The sequence below is a fragment of the Thermobia domestica genome, chromosome 2 (genome assembly GCF_964235325.1).
Source record: "Thermobia domestica chromosome 2, izTheDome1.hap1.1, whole genome shotgun sequence".
Classification (NCBI taxonomy): Eukaryota; Metazoa; Arthropoda; class Insecta; order Zygentoma; family Lepismatidae; genus Thermobia; species Thermobia domestica.
In genome coordinates, this window is record NC_137455.1 from 295,490,529 (window position 1) to 295,508,145 (window position 17,617).

A 17,617-nucleotide genomic window follows, 5' to 3' on the forward strand; every position below is an offset into this window, starting at 1 on the left:
AGTGGAGCGTTCAAATGTTGCTGAATAGAAAAAAATATTAAAGACACTTGACAATCTTATACGCCCTAGCTGAAAATTTTATCTACGCCGCTGCAAGAGAAAGCTTGAACGAGATACCTGTGGCTAGTAGTTTGATAATTGGAAATGAAGGAGAATGCTCTGAATTTCCTAAGTGAGTATTTTCCTGAATGTGAGTGAAGTAAGTTTAATTACATTCTCAGGGAACACAATTTTATTTTTCCATGTGGGACTATTACGAAGCCTTATATTTTAATAGTATTCTTTTCTTTTTCAAATTATGCCGCCCACTAGACGTGCCGCCCTGGGCGGTGGCACGGCTCGACCCCCCCTCGCGCCGGCCCTGCTGCTATGCCAATTAAAGCAAACTAAACACAATTTTTTTCTTGTTTAAACAAACCAATTCAGAATGAGGCCAAATATCCGCTTGGGTAATGTATCGCATGTTGCAAATCTTTTGAAGAGTAATGAAGAAGTAACGAGGAAATAACTTGAAATTTTTTGGAAATTTTTGGAATATAGCTTGGAAAATAACTTGGAAATTTGTAAAATAACTTGGAAATTTTTTGATGGTAATAGTATACATGAGACCGCCCTTGTTTTCGGTGCTCCAGGATACTTCTTACTCTTCCAATACGTAGGGAAATGATGTTATTTCATGTGCAAGTGGTAACAGAACACAGAGGAAACTCAGATCATGTTGTATTCACACTCCAATATAAAATGTGAATACACCCTGCTCTGCGTTTCTTCTGTGTTCTATTACCACTTCGACATGAAATACCATTTCCCTACGTAATGCAAGAGTAAGAAGTATCCTCGAGCACAAGACATGCGATATGCGTTAAATCCCCCCCCACACACACACACACACAGTCATACATAAAGTACAAGGGCACTACACATGTAGATATAAAGTACAAGGGCAAATGTGAGGATACGTAGAGCAACAGTAAGAAGCATCCACGTGCACGTGACATGCGATATGTGTTTCAAATCCCCCACATATACTCATACAATATGTACAAGGGCACAAATAAACAAACTTCCCGTTGCGTTCAGCTCACAAAAACCTCTACGGGTAGTTTATTATAGTGTTGTCTTGAAATTTTACTTGACCTTTAACCTCTTCAAATATAGTCACTATAATTCATTACTCCGAAATATCTGTATCCTTTTTCGAAGTTTATCTGTCTCACTTTTGTTTTCGATGACAATTTTGTTCTCTGAGAAGCGAGGAAGACACTGGACAGGACACTGTTAGAACAGTGGCAGCTCCAGGTGTCGTTAGCTACGCTGTGTTTGATTAAATACGAAAATGGCAGATTCTAGTGTTTGAGGTTATCATGGTAGCTTTGTCACTACTGAAATTACTGCTTATATGTAAAACGAGCTATAGGATTTGAATTTACTTCTTCAGTAGTTAAGAAGGTTAGTATACTTGGTATGTGAAGATAATTATTTGGAACTTCATTGGTTTGAATTGTTCGTTGGGCGACGTTGCAATTTGTCGGCTATTTACCACTAATTAAAATTAAATGAATACATTAGCCGCTTATAATGCAAAATGTTTATGAAAACTAGAGCTTGTAAGTTTTTGAATGTACCTTTTCATAAGCACAAATCGTAGGAGGTAACGGACACATAATTGAGCTGTATTTCGGCGTCCAACACAGCAGCAGTATTTGATAACCAAAGTAACTGGTAGAGGAAGTAAATATCGATGAGAATTACGTAATGGTGCTGGACATGTATAGACACACCACATTTTGCAAAATTTTAGGTAAGATTCAATATTGTGCATGGAAAGACATGGTAATAAAGAATAAATTTCTATAAACGGCAGAATTAAATACGAAGTATTACAGCTGTATTTTAGTATTGCAGGTGTAGGGTTACTAGTGTAAAATCATTACAAGTGCTTTACGATGGTTAAAATGGGTTAACTGCTGTATTCCCGGACCAATTTTAGAAAATTTACCAGATGGATTGGAGAATTTATTTTAGTTTGTGAGGAAGAGTGTGTAAAAGTAAGGTGAGGGGATTAGTTGAAGTTAAGAAAGTACTTTTTTGTGGTTTTTGATGATGAAAGCGGCACTATATATGGTGGCGCAAGGGACTATTCGGCTGCAAGTTAAGCCATGCATTTTGAAATGTTTTTCCGCTAACCTTTATGCGAGTACCCACCGCCGCTGACGCGTCTTCTTCCTGCGGACGCTGCAACTCGCGCCCCCTGCTGGGCTCCTGCCCTGATTCGGTTAGGTGGCGTTCGTGCCTTTCGGACAACACCTAGCACAAGTTTGTTCGTGTCGTACTATGCATAAGTTTTTATGCTATACGGTCACACTGTTTTTCGAACAAGAATCACTACCAAGTGAGTCGAAGTCACGACCTAGTACTTTACAATACACGCTCCAGCTGCGTATCGATAAGTAGTGCTACTTTAATAAGTTATAGTAGAGTTGAGTTGAATTTCAGTTTAGCGTCCCTTTCAGCAGCGAGGCTATGTGAGACGTGGACCTACTAATTAACGTGGAATCCGAACCACACGAGCTCCCGCCGGGAATCGAACCCGGGCCACGAGCGCGTAAGTTATAGTAGAGTAGTGTAGGGCAGAGTAAGATAGGAATAAGTAGGGTAGGAATAGGAATGGGTTAGTTTAAGGTTAGAGAAGTTTTGATCCATTCTCTTAGAATTAATAGAGTAATTTCTCGTTTTTGAGTTACTGTACCAGCTATAGAGAACACTGTAAAGCAGGTGCATCAAAACTCTTTGATTTAAATCAAATTCCGAAATAAATTAATTTTAAGTGAAATTAATTAAAATCCCGTTCCTGTTCTGTTATTTCGATTATAGAAGATAATCATGAGACTCAAATGTATGTACAGCAGTGTGAAAACGAGCGTCATGTAGACGACGATTAGTGGAAATCTCGTTTTGAACAGATAACGGAGGAATTCTTTTTTCTTCTCTTTGTAACATAGGGTTTTTAAATCGCTAACTGTTCCAATGAGGAAATCACCATTCGACACATAAGACGAAAATTCTTTTGTGTGCACGTGTTGCTTCCCAGACAATAGGGGCGTATTTAGAGGGGTCCGATCACCTGTCCAAAACTTTTTTTTTTTATTTTTTTTAAATTTTAGGCAAAATTTATCTATTTCATATATTTCGTGCCCGAAGCTAGTTCTGATTTTTTTAAAAAAATATGCTCCTGCCAAGTATCACAACTTACGTGAAATAAATTACGTTGATAAGCGTTGGTGTACTTTTGTCTTGATGCTTAAGAAACACTGTTTGGGATTCACGTAGGTTAACGATTGTGGATTAATTGAAAATTCAACCTTAATGCTTTTACTTAAATTGCATAATACTAATTCCCTTTTTTTTATTTTTATTTATTTATTTATTTTTTTTAGTTCACGACTTGTATTATATGAGGAGAGAGTTTTGATTTAAATCAAAGAATCAACTTTTTTTTAATCATGATTTTTTTTCCACCCTGTTGCAATGTTAACCCCTCGTTTCTGTGTAAGTATTCGAACTGAGGCATGCATTGTAAAGTAACCTGTGAAACCATTATAAGTGCTATTGGAACTCCTATCATTGCGAAATCCCAGTTGTTTTCACTAACTTTGCTTCCACGTATACCTACTATCGCTGAGGCGCTACCCCGTGATCCCAGCTTCGCCCTGTCTTTACTCGGCGTAAGTCGTGGGTTTTTTAGTAGCCTGTCGCAGTTTTTTTTTTTTTTTTCACTAGCTTTTATGCCATATATTCGGACGTTGTATTTCTAGTGGCTCCCTTCACCTGCGCGTGCCTTAATTTAGTATAAGACTTAGTTGTAGGTCGTTTAATGTAGTAGCCCCGAAAAATTGAAAGACTAACAGGTGAAATTGAGCAATCATTTATCCGTATTCCGTATGGGTCATGAGAAGTATTTTTCGTTTTGAAACTAGCTGAGAAATTAAGTTATTGTTTCTGTAAATTATACACAGTTCCTGCATACTGAAATATTCTATAAAGATCAATTGAACGTGAGGCCCCGTTACAAAAAGGAAAAGTGGTCTTCGTGCTGCAAACTAAGTCCACTGAGTTGTTCAGACTTAAGTTAGCTACGTTTCGTATTTCTATATCTACTCTCCGTCACTTAACCCCAAAAATTATTTTATTTTTCGTACTTTTTAGGCAAGTTTAGGCACTCCACTAGATATAGTTGTTGAAAACTTCTTATTCTTTCGCTACTTTCCTTTTTATTGTCCTCCAGAGAATTTGCACTGAGCAGCATGACAATACCCCGCTTAGCATAGATATATTCAACGGAGCCACCAGGAGCAATTATTAAAATTACAATTCTTTCACGATTTTGCGTATAAATACAGTATCCGGACATGCGAGGTAAAAACTGCAGTTCAAACGACACAAACAAAATGTGCTAGGTGGCCACTAAACAGCACGAATTCTACCTAATCGAGTCAGTACAAGGTGAAGCTGGTAGGCCTGCGCGGTGTTGCGTCCGAAGGTAGCAGGCGCGTCACTGACGGTACGTGTACGCGTTCGCAAAGGTCGTCAAAACAAGTAGTTTTCGGAATGATACGAGTTTCAATGGCACTTGTAATTGTTCACGCTAGTTACCGTATACTTGTAAACACAAAATACGACTTTTGTACATGGAGCGGAAATACAGTCATCTTTCATGTGCACTCACTTACTTTTGCCGTTTTAAATCACTTGTAATAATTTTACACTGGTAACCCTCCACTTATAAAATACAGCTGTAGGCCTATTACAAAGTAGTATTTAAATTATGCCCTCTGCAGAAATTTGTTCTTTATAAACACGTTTTCCATGCAGAAAGTTGAATTTTACCTCTAAATTTTGCAAAGTGTGGTGTGCCTAAACTTGACCAGCACCTTTTTCGTTACAGGAGAGTAAAGTTAAACTAGATTTCTGCTTCTATATATCATGTACTGTCTAATTTTAGGGCTGTATACATAACTATTTTTACTTTTGCATTTCATTTACATGTCACTGACTTCAACAACCTTTCAAGTTGAAATACGGCAGGCATATATATATACCATAAAAACTAGAGTGCAAGAGACACCAACATGGTCAATGAAAGCAAGAAGTGTATTTAACCGAGTCAGGGTGGGGTGAGGCTGGTAGTGCCACGCGGCATGTATAGTACGAAGTTGTATGTATGCGCGTAAACGAATAAAGTGTATAATACGCGAACCAAATTCTTCTGGGTGCCAGGGAAAGCAAGAAATATCTGAGTCAGGGACATTAACTTCTAGGACCTGAGTATGGATGACAGATGTTAGATTTTTACATATGATTATTGCTGAGTTTTTGTTGCTGTGAGAAAACATTCCATGTTTCTTCTGTAAATTTTACAAGTCTATGCACCCCAAAAATGGCAACTTTATACACAGCCACCAGCAAAATCAGTGCACATTATCTTAGTTCTGTTAGAGGATTATTAGCAGTACTGCAGAAAATGTTGACGTATATTGAATATCCACTGTGTCCCAAAAATAATAATTATCTTTGTAAGTTGGAGTATGTACCGCTTTATACAGTACAGTCATATTGTAGGGTATCAAACATAAATTCTGTTTTTCTTCCATCAAGGAAAGTAGTTTAAATCATTATAAAGTATTTGTTATAGTAGAAATTCCATTCCTGGATGTAGATTTACTTTAGGAGGTCTTATAAATACACCGTTGCAGGTATAAATACACCAAAATACACGAATGGAACGACAAGCACCAAACAGACTGTGCTTAGTGGCCAGTTAAAGCACGAATTGTATCTAACCCACATAAGAGTAGGGCTAAGCAAGTGGGCTCCCGCGAGGGTGCGTCAGTAAGGAGCAGGCATATCAGCGGAAGCAATTATGGTAGAAACACACTGTGTCCCTCATGCTATTAAATGCCGTACTTGTCGGATTGTTTTATCATTACGGATCATGACGTAACACACGGCAATGACATAGAAATTCAGTTCATCATGGCTTCATTATTGGCTATTACGTGGTAAGAAGCATACAGTTTTGATTACGTTTTTTTAAACATTATTGAGGATGTTGCAGATAAGAATTTCATCATATTTTGATTTCTTATATATTCCTCTTTTGAAATAGAATTAGATATTTCTTCTATAAATTGTACGAATCTATGTTTTCATAAAATGGACCGGCACTAAAATTTGCTAATTTCTAACTGAACACTGAAACAATACATTAAATATTTGACGCAGTAATTAAAAGAAGTGGTTGAAAGACGAGAGTTTCAGCGATTTAGAAGTTTATAAAATCACAGAATATGTGCCACACTTATTCCCCATGATTACTTCAACTTTTGAAATGAAAATGCCCAAGCAGGTTGATGGTTTGGCCATGGGCAGTAAGCCCTTCAATCTTCTTGCGAACATAATCATGGATTGATTTGAAAAGTGAATCTCTATAAGGACAGTACAAATATGTAAGGTATAATCACTGTTGATGATTCTCTTTATGTGTACAAAAATTAAGATTTACAGACTCTTCTTAACAATTTCCAAACACGACAACCAAGATTGGATTCACAGTCACAACAACCAGTGTTAGATTTACCTTAAAAACTTACTTTGAAACTTACCTAAGTTTTTAAGCTTTTTATTAGTATGTCATTGATTTATCCAAGCTGTATCACGTTTATTTCTTTTTAACGACATTTTGGACATTTGGTGACTGAATTAGATATTGATACTTTCACATATTAAGATGTTCTATGTACAATCTAAGAAATAGTAAGCCTTTCGTGAAATTCTGAATGGAATAAATGAACGAAAATAAATATCTTAGTAATCTCAACTTACCTTTGAGATCATTAAAGGAAAAATTACTATATATAGATTATGTATGCAGTTTCACATTAAAAAGTGTAAAGCAAGAGGCTATTTAGAAAATTTCGAGAACATCGACCTAGAACGTAGGAATTATCGATTTTGATCGTTCTTGCCAGAAGGCTTTGCCTAGGTTTCTTTATATGCATTTATTTTGGCTTTGATAAATAAAGCGTGATATGTAATATAGAAAGACCAGAAGTTTGATCTTAGTACTACTCTAAAACAGGCTAAACTATTTGGAACGATTAAGCTTTCAAACTTGGATAATTTACATTGTACTGTATTTATTTTGGCTCACGTTGCCGGTAATGATAAGATGTGTGTGTGTTTGTAGAGTTCAAATGAAATGATATTCATAAATACTCCTTTCGGTGCAAGAAAGAAAGGAGACACGCAGTTGAGCAGACTTGAAATTCAAATTAAGCAGTGTCATGCAAAAATTTTTCGACTGATTTTGAACATTCTTGGTACAGTAATACCCCTTCGGCTTGGGAAGTTCGTAGCTATATTTATTCATGGTAGCGCGGGTGTCAAAAGGGTGACTGCAGGAAAGAGGGACCTAAAATTCAAATTTAGCATTACCATGTGTAACCGACTTGGTCGCATTGTTTTTGTCACGCGTTCGAGGTCTGTTCTTCCTGGGAGACTAGCAAGGAATTTGTAGTAAATAATGATAGAGCTTATGTTACAAAGTCTAAAAAGGGGGGAAACAGTAATCACAATTCGCTCCCATGGTGGTGTGGTCAAAACTTAGTAGAAGAATGAATATGTTCGCGAACTAAGAACCAATAGGAGTGACAAGCGGCATGCGTGTTTAATTTTTTCTGAAACTGACGAACTTACTTGCATCTATTGTCAAAACGGAGAGGTGGAAAAGAATAAAGAATGTGTCGTAGCTTTCTGTGGGTACACCCATTCCTCGTATTACGCGGTTACGTAGATTCCAGAAATGATCACAAGAACGCGTAAAATAGAGGTACAGGGCGACTTAAAAATAACTGATATTTCCTCACTGCTTCTTTTCTTTCTTTTCTAGTCTAAATCGATTTCTTGCGAAAACTGTAAAATGAGTTTGCGTATAACAACCTAGGATAACTGGAATTAGTATGTTGAAATAGTAATTTAAATCATGAAGTTTGAGTGGCAAATTTAAACATTTATTTTATGAAATAAGAATTTTTACAATATGTTTTTGGCTAGTTGGTTCTGCGAATAGTATCCCTTTAAGACCTAGGCTATAGTATAAGATGTGCGTCTATAGTCTTGCGTGGATTCAGAACTATAGGGATCGAGTGTTAAGTGATGGACAACATCGTGTCTGTGTGTTTTCTTCGGAATACTCCTGTTTCCTCCCGCTCTCTAATTGCACCAATTCTTCCACCATTCGCTTGCCTTAATTATCCGTTTCCATAATCGTGCGACGTTAAGCTGAAAAATTTATTTTTTTTCCCTCATGGAACTTGGCGTACGGTAACCAAAGCTACAAACAGGGTTGACTGGTAAAAAAAAAAAAAAAAGAAAGAAAAAAAAACTGGTTTAAACGAAAAATGTTCGTAAAAATCTTAATGAACACACATTTGTGGGTTATCACGTGTCACTCCGGAATATTTTTCGTATTATATTCAGACCTAAATTCCCCATTCATTACTCAAAGAGATTATACTAGAAAACCAACTTTTTTTTATTAGTTTATGAATGTTTCTTTTGTATTTTTTTATAGTTTATTATTGTTATGCAGTTGCAATCAAGAAAGATTCTAAACATTGTTTCGTTTTAATAATGTCTACTATTGGTAAAAAGCATCGAAATACGGTGCTTTTTTTTTTTTTGGGGGGGGGGGGGGTCATACAAATCCCACAAGAGGCATTTACTGAAATCCGAAGTATCTTTGGTACCGTATCTATTTATGTATAAATGGGTCAGAGTCAAAGTAGGCTGAAATAATTCATATCTTTATTCACTTTTCTTACTGATATGCAAATTAAGTCGTATTTCTTTAGCTTGAATTAATAAAAGTCGTAGTGAACTAACTTGAACTAAATTAGTTCTTCTGTACTCTGCATTATTTTGAAATTGTCTACATGTAATTCTGTATAATGGTTTCACCTGTGCAGCTGTTTATCTTTTTGTCTTTCTGAAATGACTCTTGACAATTATATTAGCAAGTATGTAAAGATCAGTACAACGTATTTTTATCAGGTGTCCTTGGTGAGTGAGTCGGCATACGTATCGCATTTGTGGCCAATTAGTCCCGGGTTCGAGTTCAAATGGAGGACAATTTCTCTCGGGTGTAAGCTGAGAAGTGATCTGGATTCCGCTTTAAGCTTTTGTAACCCATTCCAATGTAACCCGGTTGTTGCATAATAACACCAAGACGAAACAAACTTACCTGTCCATATGTGATAGAGCAAATTATTTAAACAATACATAGAGCAAATTATTTGAACAAAACAAAATAAAACTGGTTTAAACCAAGACACCGGTTTTTGTTTTTTCAATAAAAGCCCTGTTTTGTGCCAACCCTGTCCGCTTCCCTTAGCATAAAGGACATAATTGTGCGACGTTAAACTGAAATATTTCATTTTTCCCCGTATAGAACTTGGCGTGCGGTAACCATAGCTACAAAGGAGCTCCGATATGTTGCATTTATAAGATTCAAACTGATATGGTAATAACTAGTTGCATTATGAGTGTGTATGTTTAACTGTAATAGTTATTGCTTCAAAATATACTTATTTGCAGTAAGTTGGACACCTTTTCAATGGAGTCGATGAGGGCTAACATAGATGGATTTTAATACATTGTCAAATGAAAATAACATCATTGATTTCTGTGGGTTCTGAACACAATTTAGTCTTCAGTTTTCAAAGTTTAAGTATACTTAGCTTAGGGTGACAAGGTGCGAAAGATGTATATATAACTAATGTACTGATTTCACCATATGTGTAAATGCTTAATAGCCTTTCCCGCGGGTCTAGTGGAAAACAAGCGCCGTACATTTGGCCACTGATTCAATAGCCAAATGCTGAGCGCAAGAAGAGCACAGAATTCAACCATAAGCATAGAAAAAAAAAAAAAAAAAAAACACTCGTGAAGTGTTTATCTATGAGTGAACGAAAAATTGTTGTAAATTATGGCAGTGACGTTTCTTCATATATATAAATCACATTTTTTTTTTTTTTAACATTTTTACCCCCACCGAAGATTAATTTAATCCGAAAAAAATCCAAGTGAGTTCTATTAAAAAAAAAAAGTTTTCTCAAATATTGGCATCAGCAAATTCACTGCGAAGTTATACAGGAATCCTAACTTTTCTGACTATTTCACTTATTGGAAATCAACTTGTTGCACACTGGGCTGAAATCCCAAGAAGCTGGTCTAAAGTTTTTTAAAAAAATCGGGTCGTATAGTAGAATGTTTGAAGTGCCAAATTTTGTTAAGTTTCCTCATCCGTCCCTTTCTTATACCTGCAGAGCAAGCAGTCATTTGAAAAGTGCCGTTTGACCGGTTCATTTGTAGTGAACGTGATCATAGAAAGAACAGTGTATCATAACTGTTAATTTTCCTTTCTTTTTTAAATTGTCAAAATGATAAAATAGATAAAGGTATGTAAAATTGGTATTTATATAGTTTAAGCTGAGAAAACAATTGAAATAATCATAAACTGTCATTAAAGGTAACTAAAAGTAAAAAAAAGAAAAGAAGTAGATAAATGCAGAAAAACAGTTATGAATTCTATCGACATAATGATTTGTCAACATACACAATACTATAAACTAATGGAATTCACACACACACACACACACAAAAAAAAAAACAGCTTGCCACATGTGTATTTGTACTTCTTGCTAGGGGCTGCAGTGGCTCAATGGTAGAGCGTTCACCTCTGGTGCATATGGTCCCTGGTTCGATCCCAACTCGCACCAACTAAACTTTGTAGTGGACAGACATTGTGTGCGTGGGTTTCCTTGGGGCTCTCCCGTTTCCTCCCACTTTCTTCATTCCTCCATTTCATTTATTTCTCATCATCACCGTCTCCTTTAGACTAGCCGCCATAATTGTGGGACGTAAAACTCAAAGATTTCATTTGTACTTCTTGCTTGTATGGGGGTAGTAGGGAGGAGGCAAAGTTAGCCAAGTTTTGGAGTTTTAGGTTTTTACGTAAATAACATTTATTTTTACAACAAACTTCAATAGCTCAGCCCCTGATTAAGCTAGAAAGATGATTTGAAAATTGCACGAATGTTACCTCATTGAAATGTGTGGTCGATAAGTTTCCCAATGGTGTATGAATCATAACTCTGCGATAATTAGGGGTCACCAGGGCCGCTAACGCGAAGGTCTGCAACAGCTCTTCGAAAGTGATACACAGGGCGTTTTTATAGGAATTTTGTTATGAATTTTTATCTCGCTTTGTGTTGCAGCAATGGCTATCATTTTTTATATTATTGTCACAAGTGTCTGGCCTACACATTAGTGTCATTTTGTTAGCGTCGGGTGGCAGCAAGGGTTGCCAGAGCCCCGCAAAGTGTAACGGATGTTCATTTTTTTAAAAATGATTTTTGTTTCTTCTACAAATATGGTGAGAATCGCTCGAATGTTACCTCGTTCGAATCTGTGGTCTTTAAGCTTTCCAACGCTGTATGAATCATGACTCTGTGGTTATTAGGGTTCACCAGAGCCCCCAACGTGAAAGTCTACGATTTTGTTTAAATCCCTGGCGGGCGTCTGAAGGTTAAACCTTGATTCAAAATTTACATTAAATCCCTCTAAAAAATTGGAAAACTCAATCACAAGCAATATTCGTCTTTCGTAGACAATTTGGCATACTCAAGAGTCGACCAAATCTGTTGCGTATTTGGCAAAAGTTATATTGTTGTGAGTAAAAGATGTCGAAACTAGGATTAAGGATCATTTTAGCAACGCTAAAGATGGAGACACAGTATATCTAGATTATCAAAACTGCTTGTCTTAACAAAGAATCGAGGAGGTAAAGGATGCATAAAACTGATTCAGTAGTTAAAAGAAACCTATATGAATCTTATTTCATTAGAACAAAATATCCTTCGTTTCAATTAGACAAGGGAAATGTAGGCAAACAATGAAATTGCATTATCAACAATTTCAACAAGAAACGATAGGCCATAAAAATAATAATTAAGTTACACATTACAGTAATAAAATATTTACAAGATTTATTTAACTGTAATATTTACATTTCGCAACAACAAATTCGTAACAGTCAGTAATATCACTAAAACTCTGATTATTCGCTATTAGTTGTTGGACCTGACAACGTTGATGTCCATTACGCATTTTTATGAATCTATTGCTATTATGTAAATAGTGTAGATATCTAGATATAATTTTGCTTAATTTTCTTGAAGTATTTTATAGCTATTTATTGGAACGATTTTAATCACGAGTACATTTTTATTATAGTAAAGCGTAGGTGAATTGGAGAAAAATGAATAGTGTACTCAACTTGAACACAGGGGAACAATTTCTCAAATGTCCCTCTTTCGATACCCGGCCACATGAGTTCATGAAGGACAACATAGTGTCTATGGGTTCCCTCGAAGTTCTCACGTGTCCTCCCACATTCCCATTCCACCAGTTATTTCTTAATTATTAATTTTCATTAATCGCCCGTTTCCTTTAGCCTAAACGATATGAGTGTCAGACGCAAAATTAGAAATTTCGTTTCTTTTTTCACTTAATGAAACATGATTTGGAATGCACTCTAAACTGGAGGTATTGTGCTTATAACCTGTCTACTAGAACCTTCAAAATCATTTAAATAAACATAAGTAATCACCTCTCAAGAAAATAGTAAATGCCATATTTCACTTGTAGTTGAATTTTCCAGACAATGTGAGAATCATCCGTGAAATTTTTAATACTTCAGGGCGATTCTCAACGTTACGCACGGGACATTTGTACACAAAAACTGTCTTTTTTTTTTTTTAAAACAAAAACAAAAATGTATTTTCGAATAAAATAAAAAGTATGTCAAAATTAAGGGGGGGGGGTTATTAGCGCATACTTAAATAAAATGAAACACTCAAAACAATTGCAAATTTGAGTTATAAGCGAAAATTAAACGTTACGCACGGGAGTCAGACAAAAAGCTCGTTTGACAACCTCAATTTCATTGGACATTCTCTGCGATTTATGGCAGCCTTTTCATTTTATATGCCATCGCTTATGTTCTTCATTCATTCTCCTTACTGTGCATTATATTTTTAAATTGAAAAATAGAATTTAATTAGCTTCACATTATTTTTTTTCTTTTTCGACTCACCGTTACGCACGGGACAAAGAAGTAACCATGCAGTTGGTTGGTTATTCTAAGACTGTTATTAGGCAATATTCTTACTAAATAGATTGATATTTTAAGATTAACATTTGGACATTAGCAAGCATAAAAAATTTGCGTCCATAATTTAATTTAAATGAATTAAATTACATTTCAAAGTATCAAAGTCGAAGTTTGCTAGGCAACTTGCTTAGTGTTATTACCATGTCTTTGGGGTATTTGTCTGAGCGCTGATTAATGGCGTTCAAACCACACAATGTTGTACAACTGTTGAGCTGCTCGATTTTCTGTGCTACCTACCAAATATTGAGTCGTTTTGACGCTGTCATTGTCAAGTGATATGCGGGAAAGTGAATTAAAGGGAAACAGTTAGTTTTTGGTTGTTTAGTATGATTGTTTGTTACTTCACAGTGAAGATTTGCTTTAGTGCAAGTTTTTTAAAAATAAGTAATATGGATTCACAGGCAAGTAACTGCTACAAGTAATATTGTCAGTGATGAACTGAATCAATCAACAAAAGCAATGAGTGGCGCTGAAAGGGCTAGAAAATTAAGACTTAAACATAAGAAGAAGTGAGACTGAAAAATAAAGTGAGAATGTAGCGTTACAGGCAAGTTATAAGTTTAACTCTTTTCCTCCCACGTTCCTTTTATGAAACTCATTACGCATTGTTTCGTTGTTGGCCATTTAGAAAAGGAAAGCACTCAAAAATGTGAAGAAGAACAAGTTAATTCTAGTTAGATTGGTTCAAGGAAAACGAAAATAGTACCACCGTACAGTATGATATATTCATCAAGTTATGAGAGCGACATTAATTCAGAATACAACTTTGAAGACGATGTTCATAGTGATATTCGAACCCTCCAACTGTCGAGCTCTGGACAGTATTAGAGCATGTGTATTTCTCCTAGTGAAATTTGGTTGTGGTTCTTCCAGAAATAGAATTAAATATCGATATGTATGTGTGTCGGAAAATAATGTAGAAGAAGATGGGGACATTAAAATAACAATTCTGAAATGCATGGACAACAGTTGTACAAAGTTTTATTTTTATTTTAAAAAACAGATCTTATGTCTCATTTGATCAAGTTTTAAATATACTTCAAGCACCTAATTTGCTGATAAAGGGTGGAAGAGTGTACTATAAATTTCCAGAAACAATAGCCGGTTTTCAAAAGAACTAAAGAGTTTTGAGGAAAATTCATTTGCCCCTACAAGACTGTCAAACCAACTTAGATACCTACCTTTCTAATGAAAAGAAAAAAGTGTGATTTCTCATGATAATTTGTTTCTAAGCCTCGTGGCAAGTTTCTATGTAAGTTAACATAGACGTTTTGATAGTTATGTTTGTTTGTTTTAGTTTCTCACAGCTAATTCATGTTTCTTTGAGTTAATATAAAAGTTTATTCTTCATTATTTAACCTCTATAACAATAAACGCGTATTGAAATCTTAATAATTTAATTTTATTCACTTCCTTGCATAAATTTGTAAATGTCCCGTGCTTAACGTTACACACAGGACAACATTTCTATACCTCATAAAATAAATAAAGAGGATAATAAACAAATTTAATAAGTATCATTAACAGGCTAATAATAATTCTACTTTGGAGCAAAAGTTTCAATACTTTATCTTCTACAATTACAAAGGAAAGACGAAAAATACATGTTTTCCGTTACGCAGGGGACAGCAAAACATGACATGAGAAAACTACGATTTTGCTTATCAGAATAGAACATTGATTAAAACAAAATTGTCAAATTTTTGTCGAAGGTCCGCTTCATATTTTTGCTATTGTTCATATAATTACAGATTTAGAATTTAGTTTGAAAATTATTTGAAAATTGGGATATGTGAACAGCATTGAGCATGCTTTTAACAAAAGAGACACTGACCAAAGCTTAAAACCCATTTTATTTTAAATTATAATTTGTAACTGTTTCGGATATCTAGCATATCCTTCTTCAGACACTATTGAAAATAAATGAAAATACAGACATATATATAAATATTGTTATGACAAAGTTTAAATTATTTAACCGTCATATATATTTATATATATATGTCTGTATTTTCATTTATTTTCGATAGTGTCTGAAGAAGGATATGCTAGATATCCGAAACAGTTACAAATTATAATTTAAAATAAAGTGGGTTTTAAGCTTTGGTCAGTGTCTCTTTTGTTAAAACAGTCAATCCAAAGTCATGAATAGTCTTACTATTAAGCATGCTGTAGAACAGATAAAGTTTATGTGGTCAAAACCTAGTAAATATATTTTTAAAAAAGATTTTAAATATCTCAGTATATAGTTACACGATTTCTTAATAGAAAAACACAAACATCATTATTTCAAATTAATTTTGAAATTTTACTGACAATGGACCACTTGCCAGAAAATCGCCCTTTAGTAAGAGTGTATAGGTTTATAACTTTGCCAATTAACTCGAATGAACGAATTTGTCTGGGGTTAGCTTTGGGATGTTAGTATTTTCGAAGTGTTTCAGAAAATCAAATCGTTTGGAAGGAAAAACTTCTAACTATTTAGTTGCAGTAATGTGGGATTTTTAATTCATTAGTTGATATCTCCTAAAGAATGCAACAGACGCCTAACTTAGGATGCCTTATGGCACCTATAATGTATTAACATATACTCAGGGGGAAACTTTTAATGAATATAAGCTCGGTCAAGTGTTCGTTGACATGCAGCTGATTAAGGAATACGGTAGCACACGTGAGTTCGAGTTTGATTTTCTGTGAGACTCGGAAATCAGTGAGACTGTTAGGGAACTACTTGATTCAGGAAGTAGCTGAGTCCGCTGTAGAAGAAGAAAAGAAGCGACGTTATATGCAGTGACAGCATATAACCCAAGAAACGCAAGCGAAGCTCTATATGAACTCTAGTGTTACGAAGCGCATATCCACCTAAAATATATCTAAGTGTGCTCATCTCTTTTTCACGACCCTTTATGCATCAGGATAAGAGACTAAACTCTACACCGCAAATATTTAATTATTGTGAATAAAATAACACTACCCAAGAGCACGCAATACAAATAGTGAATCATATTGCATATATGTGCTAAAGCTACATTTTTAATACTCACTTCCCATGTTCCCTGAAGACAGATAATGTGAATAAACATCTGCAATATTTTAAAACAAGTAGCACTGTCAGATGTACGGCACCTGAAAGAGTTCGGTTTGTATGGCATATCTCAGTATTGAAACCGGAAGTAGTAGCAGTTTTCTACCACCTCCGGTGTTTTAGTGAGGGTTGGAATATGTTCTTCGGACGCTTAATTCATTACAGAAGTCCATACTGTCTATTCCCGATTTTACTGTATAACGATCAACAGTTTGAATGGAAGGTTTAGACGACATTTATTCGTAAAATGTTAAATCAATTCAATAGGAGAAAGAGAATTCTTTTTCGGTATTCCTTATCGGCTGTGCTCCATGTAGATCAATATTGAAGCCAGAAGCTTTAGTTGATTTCAGTAGAGAGTTAGGGTGGAGATAAAATGTATTCTTGGGACGCTTAATCCATTGAAGAAAACTGCTTCTCACTATCTATTACCATTTTGCTCTAGAGTGATCAACGTTAAAATCGAAACTGGTTTATTTCTACCACTTCCGGTTTGAATATCACTTCAAACAACGAACTCGATTCCAGATTTTCAACCCTGTACATCCTAACCAATTAATGATGATTCTTGGGAGCTTTTCTCCACGGACAGACGGAATAAGGAGTTTTGATAAACTAGACTCCTTCAAAATCACTCGGTTTTTGTTCTTCCGACGAAAAGGTTGTTACATATCTAAGAAATCTGGACACTAAAATATAGAAGAAACAGGAACATATGAAAAGAAAAAAAATGTAACAGCCTATTCTGTGCTCGATGAAAAGTTATGGAACTGAATGAAACCTTCAGATAAATGTTCCTTAAGTAAACTTAAAAATTAAGCTACTGTTTCATAGAATAACCCGAAAAGAAGTTGAAATAATCGCAACTTGTTTTCATTATTTTGTTAATTAAGCCAGTTTATGTTTTCGGAAGATTTCCAAATTGATTGACAATTGAAGTGTCTTGTAATGCAGCTCTTTATGATTTTCTCATTTATTTATTCCAGGAGAGAACCGAGAAGTAGTAATAGTCATGGCGTTACCAGCGAATTACAAGCAGATTGCAGCATCCACACCATCGTCAACCCCGAGTGGAAACCGTGAGTACATAATGTGACACGCAACGGATGCAAATGGCGCATCACTGTGAGAATGGAGAAAATTATTGCTACATCGGCCTGTATTGTGTGAAAATATATATATTTTTAGTAACACTTCTTCGTAATTTGTGTGTAAAATTTAGACTAGTATATTATTTA

At 35.2% G+C, this 17,617-nt stretch overlaps 1 protein-coding gene across 5 annotated transcripts in view; it reads left to right on the forward strand.

Moving 5' to 3' along the window:
- Positions 1–1,277: 1,277 nt before the first annotated feature.
- Bap111 (Brahma associated protein 111kD) overlaps positions 1,278–17,617 on the forward strand; it is a 138,140-nt gene continuing 121,800 nt past the window's right edge. For 3 of the 5 annotated variants that reach the window (XM_081748927.1, XM_081748924.1, XM_081748926.1), the window contains exons 1-2: positions 1,278–1,449; positions 17,366–17,458. In XM_081748927.1, the coding sequence (XP_081605053.1) occupies positions 17,392–17,458 (67 nt within the window). In that variant the 5' untranslated portion in view covers positions 1,278–1,449; positions 17,366–17,391. The remainder of the gene's footprint in view (positions 1,450–17,365; positions 17,459–17,617) is intronic. The other 2 variants (XM_081748925.1, XM_081748928.1) reach the window with 1 other exon arrangement.